The following is a 23,457-nucleotide window of genomic DNA, read 5'->3' as shown; positions in this document are numbered from 1 at the left end:
GCCAGAACCGGGATGAGGATCAAGATAGTCGACGACTTCAAATACCTTGGAGACTGGATGCACAGCTCAAGCAAAGACTTCGAGATAAGAAAGGCTTTAGCATGGTCAGCATCACGGGCGATTGCTCTAAGACAACGAGGGAGGCTCAGCCTCCTCTAAAAATGACGAACATCGTATAGGATGAATTGCGCTAGGCTTATGTTATAGCCGACCTTATAACATTGCTATTTCAGAACCAGAATCATAGAAATATACGTGCTCAACCCAACTACAGTGCGAAATCATTCCGTTATAACTTTCCCCAGTTCGCCTAATGTGTGCGTGAGTTTTTCCCCCTCGTGACAGCGTGATGCAGCCCAGCCTCAGTGGATTGGGAGCTATGTGCTTGTCAATCTCAAAATGCAAGACGATTATTGGACAAATACTGCGAAAACGCCCGCCCACGGAGTCTCACGGACTCCCAGCCTCAATGGACTTCAACGGCATTCGGGAGCTCTGCGCTTCTCAATCTCAAAATGCAAGACGGTTATTGGACAAATACTGTGAAAATGCCTGCCCACGGACTCCGAGCCTCACATGGGAGGGACATGGCAGTTTCCGCGAGGAGACTGGTGAGTGGTGAAAGCGGCCGGATATTTTCTTTGATTGAAAGCTCGTTTCAACTATAGACAGGCAGCACAGTGTTGCCAGATTGGGCGGTTTTAAGTGCATTTTGGCGGGTTTTGAACATATTTTGGGCTGGATAACATCAGCAGTATCTGGCAACATCAGTTCAGTCCCATGCGGATTCGCAAGTGCTGTGGTGTATTGTAAGAGATCGGCTTACATTTCTATTTCATTCATTACATACGGTTTCTACCAGCTTTTTTAGTTTGTATATATTTTCATTGTGAATAAAGTGTAAATATAGTGTTGTCAAGTTTGCTATCTTAGTTCCAGAAATTTTGTTTATTTGAGTGACTGAACTTGAACTTGAGGGGGCTAGTCAGCTAGCAAGAAAGCTGCGCACGGATGCCAAGCATTGCTGATTTAATTTTGGCGAAGCCATTTGCCAGTCTTCCTTTCGAGGAAAAAATTAAAATTAAAGAGCAGGGTAGACCAACGCCTCAAATTGACTTGGTGAAAAAGGTAGGGAATAATACTCGTTCCTTTCAGCTCTCCTGGTACGAGAAAGTGAATTGGCTAACAGCAAGTGACCCACATCAACAACAGTAAATAGGCTACTTTAGTAATATGTCATGGATGGACCAAAAATATAGAATCTATTTAAAATGTTTATGCTGAGTATATTATATTGGAATATATGTTTTTCTGGATATGAATTAAACACAGCTACAATTTGGAAAACATTTTTAAACAAAAACACAGCCGAGGTCAATTTTTAAACAACATGCCACAATTTTAAAATATAAAATGTTAAAATATACCCCTCCCCCCCAACACCACCATCATGTATATTGGACAGTAGGCTAATGGGCCAAAAGAACCTGTTATTTCACAGTTTGTGATCCTGCCAATCAGCCAGATCAGAGGCAAGAGTATGGGCAAAATTGATGTGTTTTTTCTTTTAAAATCTGGAAATATCGTAACCGACCAGCCTCCCCTGTTTGAAAGACTACCAGCCGCCACTGGTCAGCATGCCATAAGATGTCCCAGGTATGGACCTCAAACTTGAAAAGAAATCTAAAAGAACGTCTCTTTCTCGTGACAGTAGAATCTGTGCTACTGTATGGCAACGAAACTTGGACCATTGACAAAAATATGCAAAAGAGACTCGATGGACGTTACACCAGGATGCGCCGTATGGCACTCAACATAATCATGGAAGGCAAAGCTAACAAATGAACACTTGTATGGAAGCCTACCGCCAGTATCATCTAAAGTAGCATAAAGGAGGCTGAAGTTAGCTGGACATTGTGTCAGACACCCTGAGGAAGTGCTATCGCAACCAGTCCTGTGGCAACCAATGACTGGGAAGCGGAACGTGGGCAGGCAGGCAGGCTGTATCCTACACAGATGTGCTGATGAATGACACAAATTTAGGAAGTGTTGAGGAACTACAGATGGCCATGATGGACAGGGAAGGATGGGTGAGACGTGCTGACTTGAAGCGAGCGGAAGCTCGGCTGAAGTAAGAAGTACGTACTTTACTCATTCATAGGTATTTCTGTAAAACTCTGAAATAACATCTGGAACATATATGGAATTATGTGGTAAACAAAAAAAAAAGTTTTTAAAAAATAAAATTACCTTGATGACGCTTTGCTCACTATCGGCGTTATCTTAACGAGCTTCATGAGGTGGTCACCTGGAATGCTTTTCAATTAACAGCCATGTCTCGTCAAAAGTTAATTAGTGGACGAGTTTCTTGCCTTCTTAATGTGTTTAGAAGCAAACAGTAAATAGTAAATAATAAAAATACTAAACAAATAGCCTTATTTGACAACTATAGTAATCCATCCATATTACGTCAAGAACCGCTCAACTGAGTCAAGACAAACGACATCCATCATTACTTTAAGATATGAACTGACTTTTAATTAATACAAATAAAGAACAAAAACAGTGAATTTGAAGGGGTGTCCAAACTTTTGCCTGGTACTGGATGTGTACTGGATCTTTCCCCAAACTATTGCAACCAAGTTGGTTAAATGATTGTAGATGATGTCTTTATATGCTGTAGCGTTACAATTTTCCTTCACTGGAACGCAGAGGCGCAGATACGGACAAAACGAGCTTCATGAAGACAAGTTTGGACTGGAGGAACTTGAGTGTCCTGCACAGAGCCTTGACCTCAACCCCACTGACCACCTTTGGGATGAACTGGAACGCCGACTGCACCCCAGACCTCCTCAGCCAACATCAGTGCCTGACCTCACTCATGATCTTATGGCTGAATGATCAGAAATCCCTCCAGCCACGCCCCAAAATCGAGTGGAAAGGCTTCCTAGAAGACTGGAGGTTATGATAACAGCAAATAGGGACTAAAACTGGAATGGGATGTGCAACAAGCACATTTCCACAAGGTTACGATGATTAAGGGTGTATTCACACCAGGATAGTTCGATAGTTCACTTGCTTTGGTCCGAACCAAATGTTTTTTTTATTTTTTCATTTTGGTGTGGTTCGCTTTCACACTGTACATTTTAGTAAGCGGACCAAAATCTGTCAACAAAGCCACGCGCCCTGAGGTCGTTCAGCTATTGGTCAGAGACGACACGTGCACAAAGCGTTAAGTTCAAAAGTAGTCACGGAGGCTTTCCGTGCTGTTATTCTTTTTAATGTCATCAAAGCTATATGTTTTTTCCAGTTTTTACTGTTTTCACAATTGTGCGATTACTATGCTGTTGTACAAGTAATTTATCAACGACGACTTCAAAGGGCAAGGCGGCTACGGAGGATAGCGCTGATGAGCGCACATCATGTTGTGACAGTTCTGGCTCTTCACGCAAGACGGAGGAGGTATGTGTCGGGATATTCACCTTATCCATCGTAATAGATGAATTTCTTTTTTGCGTCGCTAGTACCGCCACTTTTTGAAAGAATGTCCCTGATTTTAATGTAGGTCTGACGGAGTTTCTTTAGCCTGGGAAATCCCATGCTGCTTAGCACAATCGTTCCGATCTGAAAAGACAGCATGGAAACTATGGTCTAAAGGCTTGCCTGAGTTAGGGAGCCAATCAGAGAGTGGGGAGGGGTGGAAAGACGGTGACGCGTACTACTCGACAAACGGAAGCTTGTAGTTTATTTGGGACTGTTTATGGATCACATTTAACATGGCGGCGAGCGATACGAACCGAACTTTTGATCAAGCTTTAGACACTGTTCTGAATAGTTTAGAGCGAAAGTTTGTTTTAAAAAAAAAAGAACAACGTTTGGCGTTTCAGTCTTTCTTCGCCTCTTCGTCTTCTTCGTCGTTCTAACTACGTCACCGGGTACAACTGCCGTGATTGGCCATGGGCTACGTATACGCCAAATGACAGACATTCGCAACGTCCAATAAACGGCCGTTGACAATCGTAAACCACACCTCCCCTACGAGAAATTCAATAGGCGGATTCCAGACCATATTTCACTTGTGATATGGTCTGGTGTTAACCAGACTAGAGTTTCTTCACTTTTAGCCGACATTGTTCTGGGAAGCGCGTGAACCCCTTCTCCTTCATTTTCTCACTGAATACAGCAAACACGTCGGCATTTTTGTGTGTTCTCTCCAAAAGCTCAGATATGTGGACATCTGCCCATATATCCACAAGGGTACGCGTTTCTTCCTCGGCCCACGTTTGCCCCCTACTCATTTTTTGTACTCTGTAGTCTAGCCTACCACTGGTCTGAATGACTGAACGACTGTTGTAAGGTTCCCTTGACAACCGAAACAGTGTTTGCACTTTGCGGTGGAGTGTCAAGACTCTGTTTCCCATAATGCTCGACAAACGACGGAAGTTCCCGAGGTACAAAAAAGCAAAACTGTCGGATTAGGTCCGGTCTGCTTTCACACCTCCAAAAGATCCGTACCAGGGTTCCTTTGGTCCGGACCGAGTCCGACCTTGCAGCTCGGTCTCGGTCCGCTTGTTTGGTCCGGACCAGAGTTCGGTGGTTTGTATTCAGACCAACCCAAAAGGTCCGGACCAAGGGAAATTTGGTTCGTTTGGTCCGGACCAAACAACGTAGGTGTGAATACGCCCTAAAAGTCTACACTGGTGTGTTTTTATTGAGGAGAACAGTAGTTTCAGATCTTAAGGAGGAGGAATTTGGAGGGGAAAAAAGTCAAATCACATAAAGAGGCTAGGTTGAGGTCTCTTTACTTTTCGCTTAATGTCTCTTCTTCATGGTGTGATCTGGCTGCAGATATTCACCATCACCGCACTCTTGCTCACACGATATTGCTTTAATACAACAGTTCTATGAACAAGAAATGAATATTGAGCGACAGACACAATACAGCCAATTATTATCCATACAAGACACTTTTTCATGGAATAAAAACATGTCTTCTATTCCCTTCTAGCGCGTTTCATTCATTTGGTTCGACAGCATGCAATATTGTTAGCATATCGCTTATCCTATGTGTATTACATCACTCTACCCAGTGGAGAATGAGCGTTGAATATGGTTTACGATATTGTATGGCTGTCAAGACAACATGACGTCACAAGGCAGAGATGTAAAACATCCGCGCTAGTGAGCGACTGTGACAATTTGTAAACAAACATGGCCGCCAGGTTTGCTTCGTTAAATACAGAAGATTTTGAGAGAATTTTGAAAGAGAAAGACGCGTTGAACACCCGACTTTATCTTCGACTCGTTCAGGATCATGCTAGCTAAATGGAATATATTTGATATACCACTCAACACCAGCCAATATTATTTAAAGGAGAACTGAAGTCATTTTTAAACTTGCTTTATTTCTTAATTAACGTGTTATTCAATTACGTTTTCGGTTTTAGTAACCTTATATCGTGACTCGTATTGGCAACTAATTGCAATTAAATACACTACCGTTCAAAAGTTTGGGGTCACCCAGACAATTTTGTGTTTTCCATGAAAAGTCACGCTTTTATTTACCACCATAAGTTGTAAAATGAATAGAAAATATAGTCGAGACATTTTTCTGGCCATTTTGAGCATTTAATCGACCCCACAAATGTGATGCTCCAGAAACTCAATCTGCTCAAAGGAAGGTCAGTTTTATAGCTTCTCTAAAGAGCTCAACTGTTTTCAGCTGTGCTAACATGATTGTACAAGGGTTTTCTAATCAGCCTTCTGAGGCAATGAGCAAACACATTGTACCATTAGAACACTGGAGTGAGAGTTGCTGGAAATGGGCCTCTATACACCTATGGAGATATTGCACCAAAAACCAGACATTTGCAGCTAGAATAGTCATTTACCACATTAGCAATGTATAGAGTGGATTTCTGATTAGTTTAAAGTGATCTTCATTGAAAAGAACAGGGCTTTTCTTTCAAAAATAAGGACATTTCAAAGTGACCCCAAACTTTTGAATGGTAGTGTATTATTATACTTATCGGCCTATTTGGTTTTTCACCATGTTGAATTTAGTTCGTTTGGTCCACGGCAGGCGTCGCTTATCCGCGCGATCTTCACGAGACTTGTGCGAGACTTCGAAACGTGACGTATCAGTGCCGCCATTTTGAAAACTGTTTTCCAAACAAAAAATATTGCACAAAAACGAGTTTAAATGACGATTACTGCCTACTTTTTTCAAACTTTCCTGATCGCTATCAAAACAAACAAAACTTCCGGCTTGATTACATCAGCATTCAAAAGAGGGCGCGCGCGTCTTTTGACAGCGTTGGCAGATGTCGGTCACTTTGATTTCCGCTGTATGTTTTACTTCCATTCTACGATGTCTCGCACAGGTCTCAACGAAGCTCGTTTACGGCAATCGCGTTGACATATGGACTGATATATTACAGAGTATATTTCAAACACTCATAACTTGCTATAGCAGCGACGAAATAGCGATCAAACATGTGTTCCTATATTTTATAAAATGAGATAAATAGAATTTTGATGATAAAAAAATTTGCCTTCAGTTCTCCTTTAAATATTCTGTTCATTTTTGCTCAGATCCCGAAGACACCATATTCACGTAAGAGCACGCCAGCTATCTGGCTAGCTTTCATACATTAAGCAGAAAGTAAACAGGCGTTTATTTAACTGTTTTCAGACAGCACAGAGTGGGCAGTTTTAAATTATTCTGGTCAGTTTAATTTAACTGGTCTGTGGTCCGCCTTCTGTGATAGGGTTCTTGATGTGATCCTTCTGTGGCGCTCAACTACATGGTGCTACTCTTGGGTGGATTATAATACTATTGTAGCTTGCCTTTTATATCCATGTTTAGCCAGTAATTTAGTATTTTTGGTGCTGTTACATTTTTTTTATTCTTATTATTTTCCTCATGTGCCATCTGTACAAATTAGTATTGATAAAACACTTAATTCCGTTATTAAACAGTCAACATAGCACCATCCTGAAACTTTTCTTAGGACCACAATGGAAATAAGTGTTTTACACGTTGTTGTGCTGTCCTTGGTTTAGTTTCATGTATTTAGTTCAATTGTTACTGAGTATATTGTTATCCCCTGCCCAAACCAAGTTTGGCGGGGGATATGGAAACGGGTTCTGTCCATCCGGTCACGTTTATGTTTCCGGGCCATATCTTTAAAACTACTGAAGATATCTTCATGAAACTTCCCCTGTGTCTGAAATCGCTCACTCGTTCACGACTCCCTACATAAGGAATTACTATATAGAGGACTATATAGTGAGCTCATTGGTACCGTAAAATGAAAATAACACTTTCGGACACTAGTGCGTCGCGCTGGTATTTACGTCATTACTGTCGCATAGTTAAAACGTGTCACATCAGTCGGCTGGTGAGTTTTCAAAAATAATAAATACACGCATGTATTTTTGTGACAAATCCATATTATGCTGAGCGTATAATTTCCCACATTAATCAATACAAAGTACCTGCAGCTTTCAGTTCTTTTAAATCAAGGCTGAATACTTTCTTTTTCTTTGTCGCTGCCTTTTATTAAATCAAATTTGAGATTTTTAATTTGATTTCTTTCAGTGCGACCGCAGTGCATGATGGGATATATTGCTTTGGTTAGAGACCATCGGTCGTAGACAACTTTTTGTAATGCATTGTGGGATACTTTGAGTGCACTACATAGGGTGTAAACAATCCTCACTAAGGTTTCGGACAGCACTACAAAATGATGTCCTCACTATATAGTGCCCTATATAGTGAGTAGGGAGCGATTTCAGACACAGGGTTTGTATACATATCAAGCAACATGTGAACTGGTGCCTTTTGCTATTTTGGATTTTTGAAAAAAAAAAAGGATTTTTCAAATTTTCACATAAAAAATAGATTTTGACTTAGTTTCTAAGAGCAATGTTTGTGTCCGCCGCATATATCCAAAACTATTCATGATACGGATTTGAAACTTGGTATACATGTTAACAAGGTGATGTAGATGTGCCTTTTCATACTAAGAAATTTGAGAAATTTAAATTTTCATGTTTCCATGGAAACAATTTCAGACTTAGTCTCTCAGGTTAGTCTTGGGGTAGGTTTTGTTTCCGGAGCAGAACTTGAAAACTATGAGCGGTATGGTCTTGAAAGTTGGTATATGTGTTGATTAAGTAATGTATATGTGCCTTTTGATACTAAGAAATATGAGAAATGTAAATTTTTAGCTCACATGGACCAAAGATCCGGTGGGTTTATGCCATGGGCTGCTGAGGTCAGTGTAAAGAGGTCGGGTTGGTTTCCTGCAGCACAACTTGAAAAATGTGACAAATAATATCTTGAAACTTGGTATATAGTTGGTATACAGGGCGGGGGATATAGATGACTCTGTCTTCTTGTCCTACTTGCATGTAATTTTACTGTAATAAATCTCTCAAAGTCAAAAGTAATATTCCTGAAAAGTTCATAAAGTCGTTAACTCTACTGTAGTAACTGTTTCAAACCAGGAAGTGGAATTTGACATGGCAAACACAGACGAGAGAAGTGATACACAAAGTGAAATGTCCCAGTGAGGTTTATCATAAATATAAGCACTATTGGAACACTGCTGAGCCAATCAAATTAATGACCAGGAACTAACTGGTGTATAAATAGTTAATAATGATATGCATCATTATTAACACCCAATATATTTAGCAGGGCTGGACGATATGGTGATACAATACTGATATCGTGATAAATACTCACAATAAACTTCTCTGAATTATCGTGATTTTTTTTCCATTCAAATTTTATCTTTTAACTTTAATAATTACTAACTCACCAGAAGCAGCTGGTGTGATGTTAAAATACTGTACTTAACCTTTTACATTCTTTTCAATTTGATATAGATATAAAAAGTTAAATGATTTCTAGATTTTAAATAACGTAATCAAACAGCATGACTGTCAGTTGTATACATTCCCAAACTTCATATGCAGCCATAAAGAACAGCTAATTTACATATTCATGACTGCATCCTACTTGGATAACTGCGTGAATATTCAAACAGCTGAATCGTCTTCGTGTTGGAAGCAGCGTCAGTCTTAAACAACATCACTGTACACTTCCACTGGAAACACTGAAGCTGAGATCAAACAGTAGCCAGTCAATAACTACTCACATTTAGCTGTGGAGCAAAACACTGCAGGCTTCAGTAAGGCTCGGATTAGCACACGCTTTGAGCACGAATCAATCAGAGCGTTAATTACAGCCGAATCCATCACACAGTCCCAGAGCTGCAGGAGCTTCAGTCAGAGTAGTTACTACCGATAACCTTCAGATTAATACCTCACAGCGGGGCACAGCAACTTAATAATAATAATAAAAGTTATTATTATTATTATTATTATTATTAATGTGTAAAATATGCATTATATATATATATATATATATATATATATATATATATATATATATATATATATATTTCAATGACTATTAAAAATAATAATAAATTATTATTATTATTATTAATGACCATTTTTAATTATTAAAAATAAAAAAACAATAATGTGGGTAAAATATACATTGAAAGGCAGTGACTATTTTTAATTATTTAAAAAATACAATTAAAATAATAATAATAATAATAATAATAATAATAACATTTTTATTATTCTTATTCATTACCATTTTTAATTATTAAAAAACATTTAAAAAATAATGTGGGTAAAATATACATTGAAAGGTAATGACTGTTCTTAAAAAATACAATCAAAAAGTTATTATTATTATTATTATTATTATTATGTGTAAAATATACATTGTAAAAACATGACTTAATAATAATAATAATAATAATAATAAAAATAAATTATTATTATTAGACCATTTTTAAATATTAAAAATAGCAATAATAATAATAGTGGGTAAAATATACATTGAAATAAAGGTAATGACTATTTTTAATTATTTAAAAAATACTATTATTATTATTATTATTATTATGGAAAATTACATATTAATAATTATGTAATAATCATCCATTCAATTTGCATTATACATCATTTTCTACAAATTTCAATAAACTCTCAAAGCTAGATTAAAAATAAATAAAAATAGGGCACTTAGTGTATGCCCATCCCTAAAGACGGCCCCCACCCTAACAGTGCACTGGGCCCTGCGTGTACATTTATTGAAGCTCATAATGGAGGACTAGGGAAGCTCTTTCCTCAGGCAAGTAGGGAGAGACACAGCCTATCACGTCATATAAGAATAGGCCATGTGTGATAGACCTGACCTACATTTCCTCCCTCCCACACACACACACACACACACACACACACACACACACAGGGAGAGAGGGTGACCATTATGCTGCATATCTTTAAATGTGCTATGTTTCCCATAACTCCCACCTCTAATACCTCATTCCTGTTTTTGCAGTCTGACAGCTACTGCAAAAGTCAAATTCTTGCTCAGTGCTTCACTAACTCAGCTTAGAAAACACGAGCGCTGATAAGATTTCTAATATTATTGCTGCTTTTTACTACAACAACAAGAACAACTTAGATGCCAGATAATTATGTTATGTTAACTGGCCTAGTTAACGGCCTGGCCTTTCTCATCTGACCTTTCTGAACGAGTGACTCATAACTCCGCCCAGCGCTGCGGATCATCAGGAGTCTGCAGTGTCACAGGAACGCCTTCAGGCCAGAGGGATTTTTTTTTCCTTCTTATAATTTAAGAGAACGTGATCGAATGACTGTTTATAGCAGTTATAACTGAAGTGATAACATGAACGTACTTGATTTACGGGTGGTCCACAACATCACTATAAATGGATAAAAAGTACAAAAAAAAAGTTATCCTTTAATTAAAAAAAAGTAATTGCAGGCAAATTACTGTGGTATAAGTGGAATAAAGCAGTTTTGGGCATATTTTCCTATAACTGCATGCCAACAAGTGGATTATTCCTTACTTATGACAAGAGTTTGACCGATAAATTGGTGTTCCAATATTATCGGTCAATAAGAGCTAATTATATATAAATCGGTATCAGCATTTATAATGGCTGATAAACGACAATTAAAAAAAAGAAATGGAGAAACAGATGATCGATTCTTCAACCATGTTATGAGTGTTGTCTTTGTGTAGTTTGTCCACCAGTGGACACACTACAACTCCACTGTTGGCAACACACACATTTGAAACGCTACAAATCACAACAATCAGCTGACCCAAGCAGAACTGAGCAGAGTCGCCCATGATGAAGATCATCTCTGCTCCTTTTCACTAGTAGTAGTCGTACTCTATAATGGACCTGTATGTAGAGATCACTGAAACGCTTGTTGAAGTCAATTCATTGAGAAAAAAAAAAAATCAACAGTAGAACTCATGGCTATGTATAATAGCGAAAGTAAGAGCGTTTCCACACGCATGGTGCAACAAGAACTCACAGGATTGGGATTCAACTGCCATGTGGTCATAATAATTGGACTCTCTAGCAATAGAAAAAGGTCATGTGGTCTGATGAGTCCAGATGACCCTAGTCCTGAGTGATGGGCGTGTCAGGGTAAAAAAGGAAGCTCATGAAGTGATGCACCCATCATGCATGGTGTCAACAGTACAAGCCTCTGGAGGCAGTGCTGTGATCTGGGGTTGCGTCAGTTGGTCAGGTCGAAGCTCAGCAACCTCATGGTGCAATAAAATGAAGTCAGCTGATGACCTGAACGTACTGAATGACCAGGTAATCACGTCGATGGATTTTTTTTTTTTTTTAGCTCATCCGGCCATCGTTGTCGTCTGTCCACAATTTACAAAAAAATCGTTACTCCTCCTACAGGATTGATCAGATTTAAACTGTATAGCAGGGGTCTTCAATCCTATCCGCAAAGGGCCGGTGTAGCTGCAGGCTTTCATTACAGCCAAATTGGAGGCTCACTTGATTGTTGACTGGAGACGAGGGTGAAATGATTAAACAAGTGAAATCAGATGTAGCTCCTGCTTGGTTGGAATGAAAGCCTGCAGCCACACTGGCCCTTTGTGGATAGGATTGAAGACCCCTGCTGTATAGCATCGTTACACTGGGCCGCTGATGACGACATGTCCTCGTTTCAGCAGCGGAAGGAACCTACCACGCAACTGTAGGTCAAACTCTCTCCTGCTCTCCTCGTTGCTCAGGATCTTCCAGGCCTGATCCACATCTATGAACCTCTGCAGCTGCAGCCCTGCCTCCTCTTCTGATAGGCCAGGCTGCTGTTTATCTGGGTGAAACTAGCAACAACAACAAAAAAGGGTAGTGTTCAAAACAATTCCTGAGAGACACACCTGATTAGAAATATAAACTATAATATATTACGATAACGTCCAAGTCTACAATAACGTTATGGGATAGCTGTAACAAAATCAGCAGCTACAGCTGTTGTGGTTTTCTCTCGAAAGCAAAATCCAGAAAGCAAAGTGAACAGAACTGTATGTTTATTAAATGGGAGGTAGTTTTCACTCAGGTGAGCGTACAAACTCTGAAAGGTCATTAAAAATTGACTAGGGGAAGACGCTGATGTAAACGCATTTAAGAAACACAAAAATAAAGAAGATAAAGATATGCAGTAGAAAAAGAGCCTTCTAATCGAATACCTTCATACCTTCTAATCTAATAAATTGAAGAAAACTGCTATGGCGTGGTCACACGGTCCGGCTCAGCCAATCAGAACGCGAGAATCGATCAACAAATATGGCGTCGCTTCCCGTTATGCTAGACCCGAATCGAAGACAATTTCGTGGTGAAATAATTGGATTTGCAGCAAATTATGGGCAGCAGAGACAATATAAAAATCACTTGCACCTTGAAAGGCAAGTTATTTATTTATTTCTGGGATGGAGTAGCCGGCGCAGACCGTCTGTGTAGGCGGAGAAACCCGCCGATCGCTGGTGCTTCTGGACATCTTTGAGCTTATTCAGATCTAAAAACACTGAGAGGATCAAGATCTAAACACTAACAGACTGCAACTATTTCTGGAGACAGCGCAACTAAATTTTATAACCAGGCAAGACTTAATAACCAGAGAGACTTGCAAATATTCCCCCCGATTTTTGTTTTAAATCCTCATTTATTTTTTATAAATTGGAGTTTTCACCAAACTAGTCCTTTAATCATGGGTCATCGATGTCATTTAAATACATCATAAGACATATCGCAAAGACGATGTGTAGCAATAAAAGCACAATTAACTATAAACGTCAACACAGACACATCATCGATATTGTCCCCGTCCACTAATTAGGCTAATAGAGTCCACTAATTTGGACATCTATTTTTCAGCATCTTAAAAGGACACCCTTGGCCTTTAATCTGTCCATCAGCCCACAATCTTCTTCTGAACTCGAGCAGCATTGTATGCAGCAGAATTCCGGTCTTGAGTTAAAAGTTTCCGTCCAAAGCTCTTCTTAATTAAAGCTACAAGAACGGTCCGATCACAAGCACCTTTGATTTAGTTGCTCTCGGATACACAGGATCCCTGCAGAGAGGATTACACGACTTACGCTGGGTGTGGGAACCTGCTCGGAGATCAGAAACATGGAGCAAGCTATCGGCCAAAAGGCAGGAAAAATTCAAGTCCCGGTTCAGGAGATATTTTAAGTGTGATCTGTGACAACTTTGAAGTTGGTTAATACGACAATCAAGAAAAAAAAAGAAAAAAACCCTCCAGTCAGATAACATGTGTCACATTAAGGCTGGAATAGTCAGGATGGACACTAATCGTGAAATTGCATTCAATACAGTGCCCTCCATAATTATTGGCACCCCTTGTAAAGATTAGTCATAAGGGTGCGCAAACAAAAATCCACCTTTTGGTGAAGTCACTTCATCTTACGCTGAAAAAGAATGAGGAAAAAAATCCAACCTTTATTTGAAATTAATTTATTCAGAAAAAAAAAAAATCCCTCATCAAGAAATTTTTTTTCAACAAAAAACATGTGGCACCCTGTATTTAATACTTTGTACACCCTCGCTTTGAGAGTAAAACAGCACCGAGTCTCTCTGATAACATTTTATAAGGTTGGAGATACACAGCAGGGCATCGGAGACCGTTCCTCTTTACACAATCTCTCCAGATCATCCAGGGTCCGAGGCCCTCTCTTGTGCTCTCTCCTTTTCAGCTCAGGTACAGATTTTCACTGGGGTTCAGGTCAGGGGACTGAGATGGCCAGGGCAGAAGCTTGATTCTGTGTCTCAGTGAACCATTTTGGTGTTGATTTGGACATCGGATCATTGTCCTGCTGGAAGATCCAATGAAGACCCAGTTTTAGTTTCCTGACAGAGAAGCCAGATTCTGATTTAAAATGTCCTGGTATTTCATGGAGTCCATGATGCCATGGACCCTAACAAGGTTTCCAGGGTCTTTGGAGGAAAAACAGCCCCAAAACATCACAGAACCTCCACCATATTTTACAGTTGGGATTGGGTTCTTTTCATTATAGCCATCCTTCATTTTACACCAAACCCAGCTTGAGTTGCCAAAAAGCTCCATTTTCATTCCATCAGACTACAGAACACAGTTCCAGTCAAAGTTGGAGGAGCGTTTCGCAAACATCAGATGCTTACGTTTGTGGTTAACTGACAGAAAAGGCTTTTTTCTGGCACCTTGCAAATCTGTTGGCATGGAGGTGGAGTCTGATGGTGGTTTTGGAGACTTGGAAACCCCAAGATTTTACTTTTTCTTGTAATTCACCAACAGTCATCCTTGGGGATTTTTTTGCCTCTCTTATCCTCCTCCTCCTCACCGCGAGTTGGCCTAGTGGTTAGCGTGTCCACCTCTCGACTGGGAGATCACGAGTTCTACTCGCGGTCGGGTCATACCAAAGACCATCATAAAAATGGTACCTTCTCGCAAGGCACGCTGCAATACAGATGCGAGTGGGGAGTCAAACTCTTGCAGTTACCAGAGGACTAGCCCCCCACTGTAACCCTAGCTGTATAGGCAAGTGGCCGAGAGCTAAGGAAATGGAGATTGGTGCCACCTGAGGCACAGGAAGGACTTTAGACCTAGACCCTCCTCCTCACTGTACATGGGGGCAAAATAAACTTGGCTCCTCTTCCAGGCATGTAACAGTTCCAGTTGGTGTCCACTTTTTTTTATTTTTGCCCAGTAGAAATGGGCATTTTCAGACGAGTGGCTATTTTTTTTAATTACCATTTCCTGACTTATGAAGGTCAACACACTTCTCCCTCATTTGGTTTGTGTGTCTCTTCTCTTTCCCATGTTGATGGATGACTAAGGGAATTTGGCCTCTGTATCACCTTGTATTTGTTCCCCAGTTAATCAGGAAGCCAGGGATTACAGCTTGAAAGTTCCTACAAAATCCAGTCAGCTCAAAAATGCATTGTGTTCATTATCATTTCTGTGGTGCCAATAATAATGGCATGTGTTTTTGATGAGGGATTTGCTTTTCTCTGAATAAAATTTCAATTAAAGTTTGAATTCTTCTCATTTTTTTTCCCAATGTGAAATGAAGCGACTTCACCAAAAGGTGGATTTTTTAAAACCCTTTCTTTTTTTTTTTTACTAATCTTTACAAGGAGTGCCAATAATTATGGAGGGCACTGTATATTATCCAGTGTATGATTGGCATTGTAAGTATTTCTTTTACACTGACCAACCCATAGTTATAGCTGGGAAACACGATGATATAATAGCAATATCATGATCCATGGGTATCATCAGTATTTTTATCTCAATCAAACTCTGATTGGAAACAGTCGCTTATTTTCAACATTTTGGATCACAGCAGCACAATTTTTTTTAAAGATTTTTTTGGGGGGGGCTTTTTTCACCTTTATTGGATAGGATAGTGTAGAGACAGGAAATAAGCTGGAGAGAGAGACGGGGAGGGATCGGGAAATGACTTCGGGTCGGAATCGAACCCGGGTCCCCGGATTTATGGTATGGTGCCTTAGTCGACTGAGCCACGGCGCCCCCCACAGCAGCACAATTTTGTACTTTTCTACAACAGCAGCTCTGACAGTGGCTTCAAGATTTCTATTAATGCGCTTGCTCTAATAATAACAACAACAACTTTCACTTCTATGTGGCTTTTTGTAGTAAACATTACTCATGAACAGTTTAAAAACCTGTCTAATCGTTGATATCGTGAAGATTTCTCTGTGAGGAGACATTTATTTCAAATTTACGTCAGGAGTCTCCAGTGCCGGCGCTTTCTAAGGCCCTGGTCACACTACAGCTCGTGATGGGTTTGCGAATACTTGGCGATGAAAAATTGGTCGCATTGCCACCAATCATGCAATACACGGCGTTGCGTGTATTGCATGGAGAACAATCGTTCTCAGAGCTTCGCGAGTTGTTTTTTGTTGTATCTCCGCCTTGTGAGTGGCCAAAAACAGCGTGAAAAATTTCCATGCATGCATTGAAATTTGGTGGTGACACTTTCGTCGGCAAACTAAGCAGCGAATACTCGCAGACGGGTTTGGGAATATTTCCCGAAGCTTGGGGAAGCATCGTCGAGCCTCTTGAGATGCATTTGTCTCGAATCCATGTCTCTGATGCTCGTGGGAGCCTCATCAACACAGCGGATTGGCATAACCTAACCTTCACCGAAACTTAAAAAGTGCATTTACGTTCAGGGAGCATTCAGAGTGCGCTGGAACCCAGTCATTATGGGAAACACCTGATGCTGATTTGAGTGCAATCAGCATGCGCATATAAGGACACTTTTCACAGAGACTTTGGAACACGGGCGACTGCTCTAAGACAACGAGAGAGGCTCAGCCTCCTCTAAACATGACGAACATCGTGTAGGATGAATTGCGCTAAGCTTATGTTATAGCCGACCTTATAACATTGCTATTTCAGATCCAGAATCATAGAAATATATGTGCTCAACCCAACTACAGTGCGAAATCATTCCGTTATAACTTTCCCCAGTTCGCCTAATGTGTGCGTGAGTTTTTCCCCCTCGTGACAGCGCGATGCAGCCCAGCCTCAGTGGATTGGGAGCTATGTGCTTGTCAATCTCAAAATACAAGACGGTTATTGGACAAATACTGCGAAAATGCCCGCCCACGGACTCCGAGCCTCACATGGGAGGGACATGGCAGTTTCCGCGAGGAGACTGGTGAGTGGTGAAAGCGGCCGGATATTTTCTTTGATTGACAGCTCGTTTCAAATATAGACAGGCAGCGGTTACAGTGTTGCCAGATTGGGCGGTTTACAGTGCATTTTGGCGGGTTCTGAACATATTTTGGGCTGGATAACGTCAGCAGTATCTGGCAACATCAGTTCAGTCCCACGCGGATTCGCAAGTGCTGTGGTGTATTGTAAGAGATCGGCTTACATTTCGATTTCATTCATTACATACGGTTTCTACCAGCTTTTTTAGTTTGTATATATTTTCATTGTAAATAAAGTGTAAATATAGTGTTGTCAAGTTTGCTATCTTAGTTCCAGAAATTTCGTTTATTTGAGTGACTGAACTTGAACTTGAGGGGGCTAGTCAGCTAGCAAGAAAGCTGCGCATGGATGCCAAGCATTGCTGATTTAATTTTGGCGAAGCCATTTGCCAGTCTTCCTTTCGAGGAAAAAATTAAAATTAAAGAGCAGGGTAGACCAACGCTTCAAATTGACTTGGTGAAAAAGGTAGGGAATAATACTCGTTCCTTTCAGCTCTCCTGGTATGAGAAAGTGAATTGGCTAACAGCAAATGACCCACATCAACAACAGTAAATAGGCTACAGTGCGACGGTCGCGAGCTACAGTGCGACGGTCGCTTTAGAATCAGGTCAGAGGTACAGCTATAAATCAAAGCTTTCTAACACAAGAAAGTTCGAGGGACCGAGGACGCTACAGGAACTGGTTTATTTTGTGGATATTGCACAACATTAAAAGCAAATATCAAAGGACAAAAACTCCACGTTCTTTCAGAAATCAAAAATGTTTCGCAAATAAAACACTCCAGAACACATTGTTGAAAAATAATTGACTGCGGACAGTTATGACAGGAGCTCTGCTTCACACCTGGCCCCGTTATTGACGATATTCCTATAACCTATATTCCTTCCTAATAATCCTGCAGGAAGTGCATTTTATCAACCAAACAATGTACTGATCATCATATCCAGATTTCAAGAGCTCAGATGCTAAAGACACGATTCTATTCTGCCAGCTCAGGGCTTGACGTTAACTTTTTAATCCACTCGTCCAGTCGGAAAAGCAGCAAGATTTTTCACTTGTCCTGACCAGAAACTTTAATTCCTATGTACAGTATTTATGAGTTCAATGAAAGGAAAGTGATTAACAAAGTTTATCAAAAAGCAGGTCTAGTTATGATAATCATTATGCTTTAAATTATTGATCAATTTTTCAATTAAACTCAAACTTTAACAAGTGTTGCCAGGCAAAACAAACCTCGCCTGGTAGCACTTACGATGAATATGAAGGAAGATGTGGCGGCACGGTGGTGTAGTGGTTAGCGCTGTCGCCTCACAGCAAGAAGGTCCTGGGTTCGAGCCCCGGGGCCGGCGAGGGCCTTTCTGTGCGGAGTTTGCATGTTCTCCCCGTGTCCGCGTGGGTTTCCTCCGGGTGCTCCGGTTTCCCCCACAGTCCAAAGACATGCAGGTTAGGTTAACTGGTGACTCTAAATTGACCGTAGGTGTGAATGTGAATGGTTGTCTGTGTGTCAGCCCTGTGATGACCTGGCGACTTGTCCAGGGTGTATCCCGCCTCTCGCCCGTAGTCAGCTGGGATAGGCTCCAGCTTGCCTGCGACCCTGTAGAAGGATAAAGCGGCTAGAGATAATGAGATGAGATGAAGGAAGATATCGCGAAAAAAAATAGGTACCCTATGGGTCCATGTGGCTACTGCTTATAAATAAAACTGTTTTCTGATCCCATGTCCATACAGTAAATACAGCATATATATTTACTCTATGAAGCAGTAGCCACAAAAATGAGGCGTAATCCAAAAATGAACAATTTAAAAATCACAGAAGTAAAATATACCAACTGAAACCTCCGAACCGAGGCTGACATACACACGCTGTCACCATGACCCAAACTCTTATTTCCCGGAAATGGCCCGGCGCTAGGGCTCAGTGGAACGCATTTTCGGAGTTTGCAATTTAGTATGAGGGCGCTCACCATGGCAAGGGAGCGAAGCGGGGGGGGGATGGTGCCGGTTGTCCCCCCCTGCCGTGCAAAGCCTTTGAAAAATGCTCCAATGGGACATTCTGAGGCTATCTGAGAGGGAAATTGTAACAAATTGTCTGTCAACATTGAAAAAGAAAGAAGTAATCTTCTTCTGCCCCGGACAGTCTTTGGCTTTCTTCCGCTTCGTGCCGCGGGATGACATCTTTAAATGCCCAAGTGTCAACAAAAACAACTCGTGAACTACTTCTGTCAAAAGCTCCCGCGCCGGTGGGTGAAAGGTCATTCAGTCTCGAGAAATCTCGCTCTACAAGTCAGCTGACCTTGTATGTAACCCATGTCAAATCTCGCGAGAGCAGCCGCGACAAGTAAACAACATGGCACCTCAGTCTGGAAAACGCCAATTTGGATTGTTTTTGCACCATCTGGCGGTGTATCTACTATGATTGGAATATTTTTGGAGCAATTATTACGTATTTGATGATCAGACACATTGTCACGTGGTGTTGCTGGGATGTTTTCACGGAGTCGGTATGGGGGCGCACGCCGAGAGTAAGAGGGCGCAGCGCCCCTGTTCCCCCGTTTAGACGAAAGCCTGATCTGTAATAAGCATAAACATGTCCGAAAGCGATTTCTTCAGTCTAGTCCGTTTATTTTGAATGGTCAACCGAATTGTATACACTCACCGGCCGTTTTAATCAGAACACGTGTATGCGCAGTCCGCGATTGTTACACTCTTACATTCTTACAGCATGATGACGTAGTGGCTAGCACCTGTATATGAGGCAGTACACACAACAAAAACGATTTTAACCTTTCTGGTGACCTTGACTGGATGACCCTCAAAATGTTGAAGGTTCGATTTGAGACCAATGCACATCTATCCTGAAAGTTTCATGAACATTCATCCAGCCGGTTTCCCGTAATATCATGAACAAAAAACAAAACAAAAAAAAAACCAAAGAAACCCAACCGAAAACAATACCTCGCCCACTGGTGGACTCCGTCCCGGGCGAGATAATAAACAAAACCTACCCAATACCCCATTATGATGCGTGCTGTTCTAACCCATTACCTGATCTGCAGTTTTAAGAGTTAGACTCACCCAGATTCAAAGCTTCTGGAGGAAATAAAGTTAAATCTTAATTAATCCAGTAAAACTTGAAGTATAAATTAATTTAAAGAAAACAAGTTGGACATGAGGGGCGGCACGGTGGTGTAGTGGTTAGCACTGTCGCCTCACAGCAAGAAGGTCCGGGTTCGAGCCCCATGGCCGGCGAGGGCCTTTCTGTGTGGAGTTTGCATGTTCTCCCCGTGTCCGTGTGGGTTTCCGCCGGGTGCTCCGGTTTCCCCCACAGTCCAAAGACATGCAGGTTAGGTTAACTGGTGACTCTAAATTGACCGTAGGTGTGAATGTGAGTGTGAATGGTTGTCTGTGTCTATGTGTCAGCCCTGTGATGACCTGGCGACTTGTCCAGGGTGTACCCCGCCTTTCGCCCGTAGTCAGCTGGGATAGGCTCCAGCTTGCCTGCGACCCTGTACGACAGGATAAGCGGCTACAGACAATGGATGGATGGAAGTTGGACATGATAAGGGTGATGGAATCACGTTGTGAATAAAAACAAACCGCAAGTGTGTTCAGCACTGTTGTAAAACTCCCCTGAAATATTTTACATTTGTGATGGTTAATATGAACCATACAAATGTAAAATAGGGCGGCACGGTGGTGCAGTGGTTAGCACAGTCGCCTCACAACAAGAAGGTTCTGGGTTCGAGCCCAGCGGCTGGCGAGGGCCTTTCTGTGTGGAGTTTGCATGTTCTCCCCATGTCTGCGTGGGTTTCCTCTGGGTGCTCTGGTTTCCCCTAACAGTCTAAAGTCATGCGGTTACGTTAATATGGGACGGCCTTGGGCTGAGGTGCCCTTGAGCGAGGCCCCTAATTCCCAACTGCTCCCCGGGCGCTGTTAGCATGGCTGTCCACTGCTCTGGGTATGTGTGTGTGCTCATTGCTTACATGTGTGTTCACTGCTTCTGATGGGTTAAATGCAGAGAGGAATTTCACAAGTGTGCGATGAATAAAGTTGTGCTTTCTTTCTTCTTCTTTTTTTCTTACAAAAGAAAAATACAATAAATATCCGAATGGAATGAAATGAAGATTCACCGCTGATATTTATTTTATTGAGGTTTTTGAGCGCCATTTCTCTGATTTTGATGAATTCCAAGTCTAATAATCTATAACTAGATAGAGACTACGACTAAAGCCACAGTAATCTGCGCTAATTCTTACAAACCGGGACGTCTGGTCACCGTACCCTATAGATCTGGAACGGTAAGAGACAGAGAATGACGCTTAGTGAGGAAAAAAATCCTGTTTTTCATGGATCATACCGGTTCGGTGATCCAGATCAGCACCAAAAGTCACAAAAATGCAATTCAGCCAAGAGGTATTCTTCATGTGAAATTTGGTGATGATTGGTTGAAAACTGAGGGAGAAAGTGTCCTAAAAAACGCGAGGAGAATCCATCCATTATCTCTAGCCACTTATCCTGTCCTACAGGGTCGCAGGCAAGCTGGAGCCTATCCCAGCTCACTACGGGCGAGAGGCGGGGTACACCCTGGACAAGTCGCCAGGTCATCACAGGGCTGACACATATGGCCCTTTTCCACTACCCTTTTTCAGCTCACTTCAGCTCGCTTCAGCTCACTTCAGCCCGACACGGCTCGCGTTTCGACTACCAAAAAACAGCACGACTCAGCTCGCTTCAGCCCTGCTTAGCCCCTAAAACTCGCACCGTTTTGGAGTGGGGCTGAAGCGAGCCAAGCCGTGCTGAGTGAGGCTGGGGGCGTGAGCAGACACTCCCCTGTGCACTGATTGCTGAGGAGGAGTGTCCTCACATGCCCACACACGCCCCGCGAGCACGCTGGGATCTGTAAACACCGCAAACCCGGAAGAAGAAGAATTACAAATTACGAGAATTTCTGAAGCCTTATGCGCCTCGCCTCATCTATACGCTCTTGCCAGTATCTGTCGGCGTTGTCGGTGACAACAAGCCACAGCACCAAGACCAGCAACACTAACGACTCCATGTCCTCCATGTTTATTGTTTACTATTCGGGTCGTGAGACTACCGCTGAAAAGATCACTGAATCAGTGACATACAGAGCATCGTGGACGAGTTCGCGGAGCGCAAGGCTCGTCGTATGCCCTTCAAATAATGCGCGCAGTAGGCTATTGATGTTTTATTATGAGCCATGTACAGTATGTCGCCGAATGTTTTTTTGTTTCTGAGTTACATGTTCGTTTGAAGGACTTAATGTACAAAATAACATAGTTGCACCCCGGAGTGTTGAAATTGGTAAACACAGTGCATTCAGTGAGGTTTGCACCGCCCTCCTTTTATTTCTGACTCTTCCTGTCACCGTTGCAACCTCTGAGCGCTCATTCGTATGCCCTTCAAATAATGTGCGCAGTATAGGCTATTGATGTTTTATTATGAGCCATGTACAGTATCCTAATGTTTTTTGTTTCTGAGTTACATGTTCGTTTGAAGGACTTGATGTACTAAATAACATAGTTGCACCCGGTAGTGTTGAAATTGGTAAACACCGCTGTTGCGGACATTTTGTAGCCTAAAATGATGTTATGATAAGCTTTAATAAAGGGCCCGGTCATTTGCCCCACCCCCGGCCCGGCTCTGACTTGTTCCGCCACTGTCACTGATGTCACTGTTTGCGCTGCTTAACGACATCACATGACGTCCACCCACTTTCGCTAACTCCACCCAATGTGTCCACCCACTTCCAGCCAGCACAGTTCAGCGCGGTTGTAGTCGAAATGCAACTCCAACAGCCCCGCTCAGCCCGACTCAGCTCGACTCGGCACGGCACGGCTCAGCCGCGTTTGTAGTGGAAAAGCGGCAATAGACACAGACAGCCATTCACACTCACATTCACACCTACGGTCAATTTAGAGTCACCAGTTAACCTAACCTGCATGTCTTTGGACTGTGGGGGAAACCGGAGCACCCGGAGGAAACCCACGCGGACACGGGGAGAACATGCAAACTCCACACAGAAAGGCCCTCGCCGGCCGCTAGCCTCAAACCCAGAACCTTCTTGCTGTGAGGCAACAGTGCTAACCACTACACCACCATGCCACCCCCTAAGAGAAGAATAAGAAAAAAAATAATAAAAGAGTAGAAAGCTCATGAGTGAGAGTAACAATTTGCACTACCGCCAGTGCTTTAAGTGGGCCGGTATGCACTGGTACGCAGTGCCACCTCTTCTAGATTTTAACCCCTGGCGTA

At 41.8% G+C, this 23,457-nt stretch overlaps 1 protein-coding gene across 7 annotated transcripts in view; it reads right to left on the bottom strand.

Moving 5' to 3' along the window:
* dnajc24 (DnaJ (Hsp40) homolog, subfamily C, member 24) overlaps positions 1–23,457 on the bottom strand; it is a 65,918-nt gene that overhangs the window by 25,413 nt on the left and 17,048 nt on the right. For all 7 annotated transcript variants that reach the window (XM_060928277.1, XM_060928272.1, XM_060928278.1 and 4 more), the window contains one exon: positions 12,127–12,265. In XM_060928277.1, coding sequence (XP_060784260.1) covers positions 12,127–12,265 — 139 coding nt within the window. The remainder of the gene's footprint in view (positions 1–12,126; positions 12,266–23,457) is intronic.

This window comes from Neoarius graeffei, chromosome 8 (assembly GCF_027579695.1).
Source record: "Neoarius graeffei isolate fNeoGra1 chromosome 8, fNeoGra1.pri, whole genome shotgun sequence".
NCBI lineage: Eukaryota > Metazoa > Chordata > Actinopteri > Siluriformes > Ariidae > Neoarius > Neoarius graeffei.
This window is presented reverse-complemented; position numbering and strand designations above follow the sequence as displayed.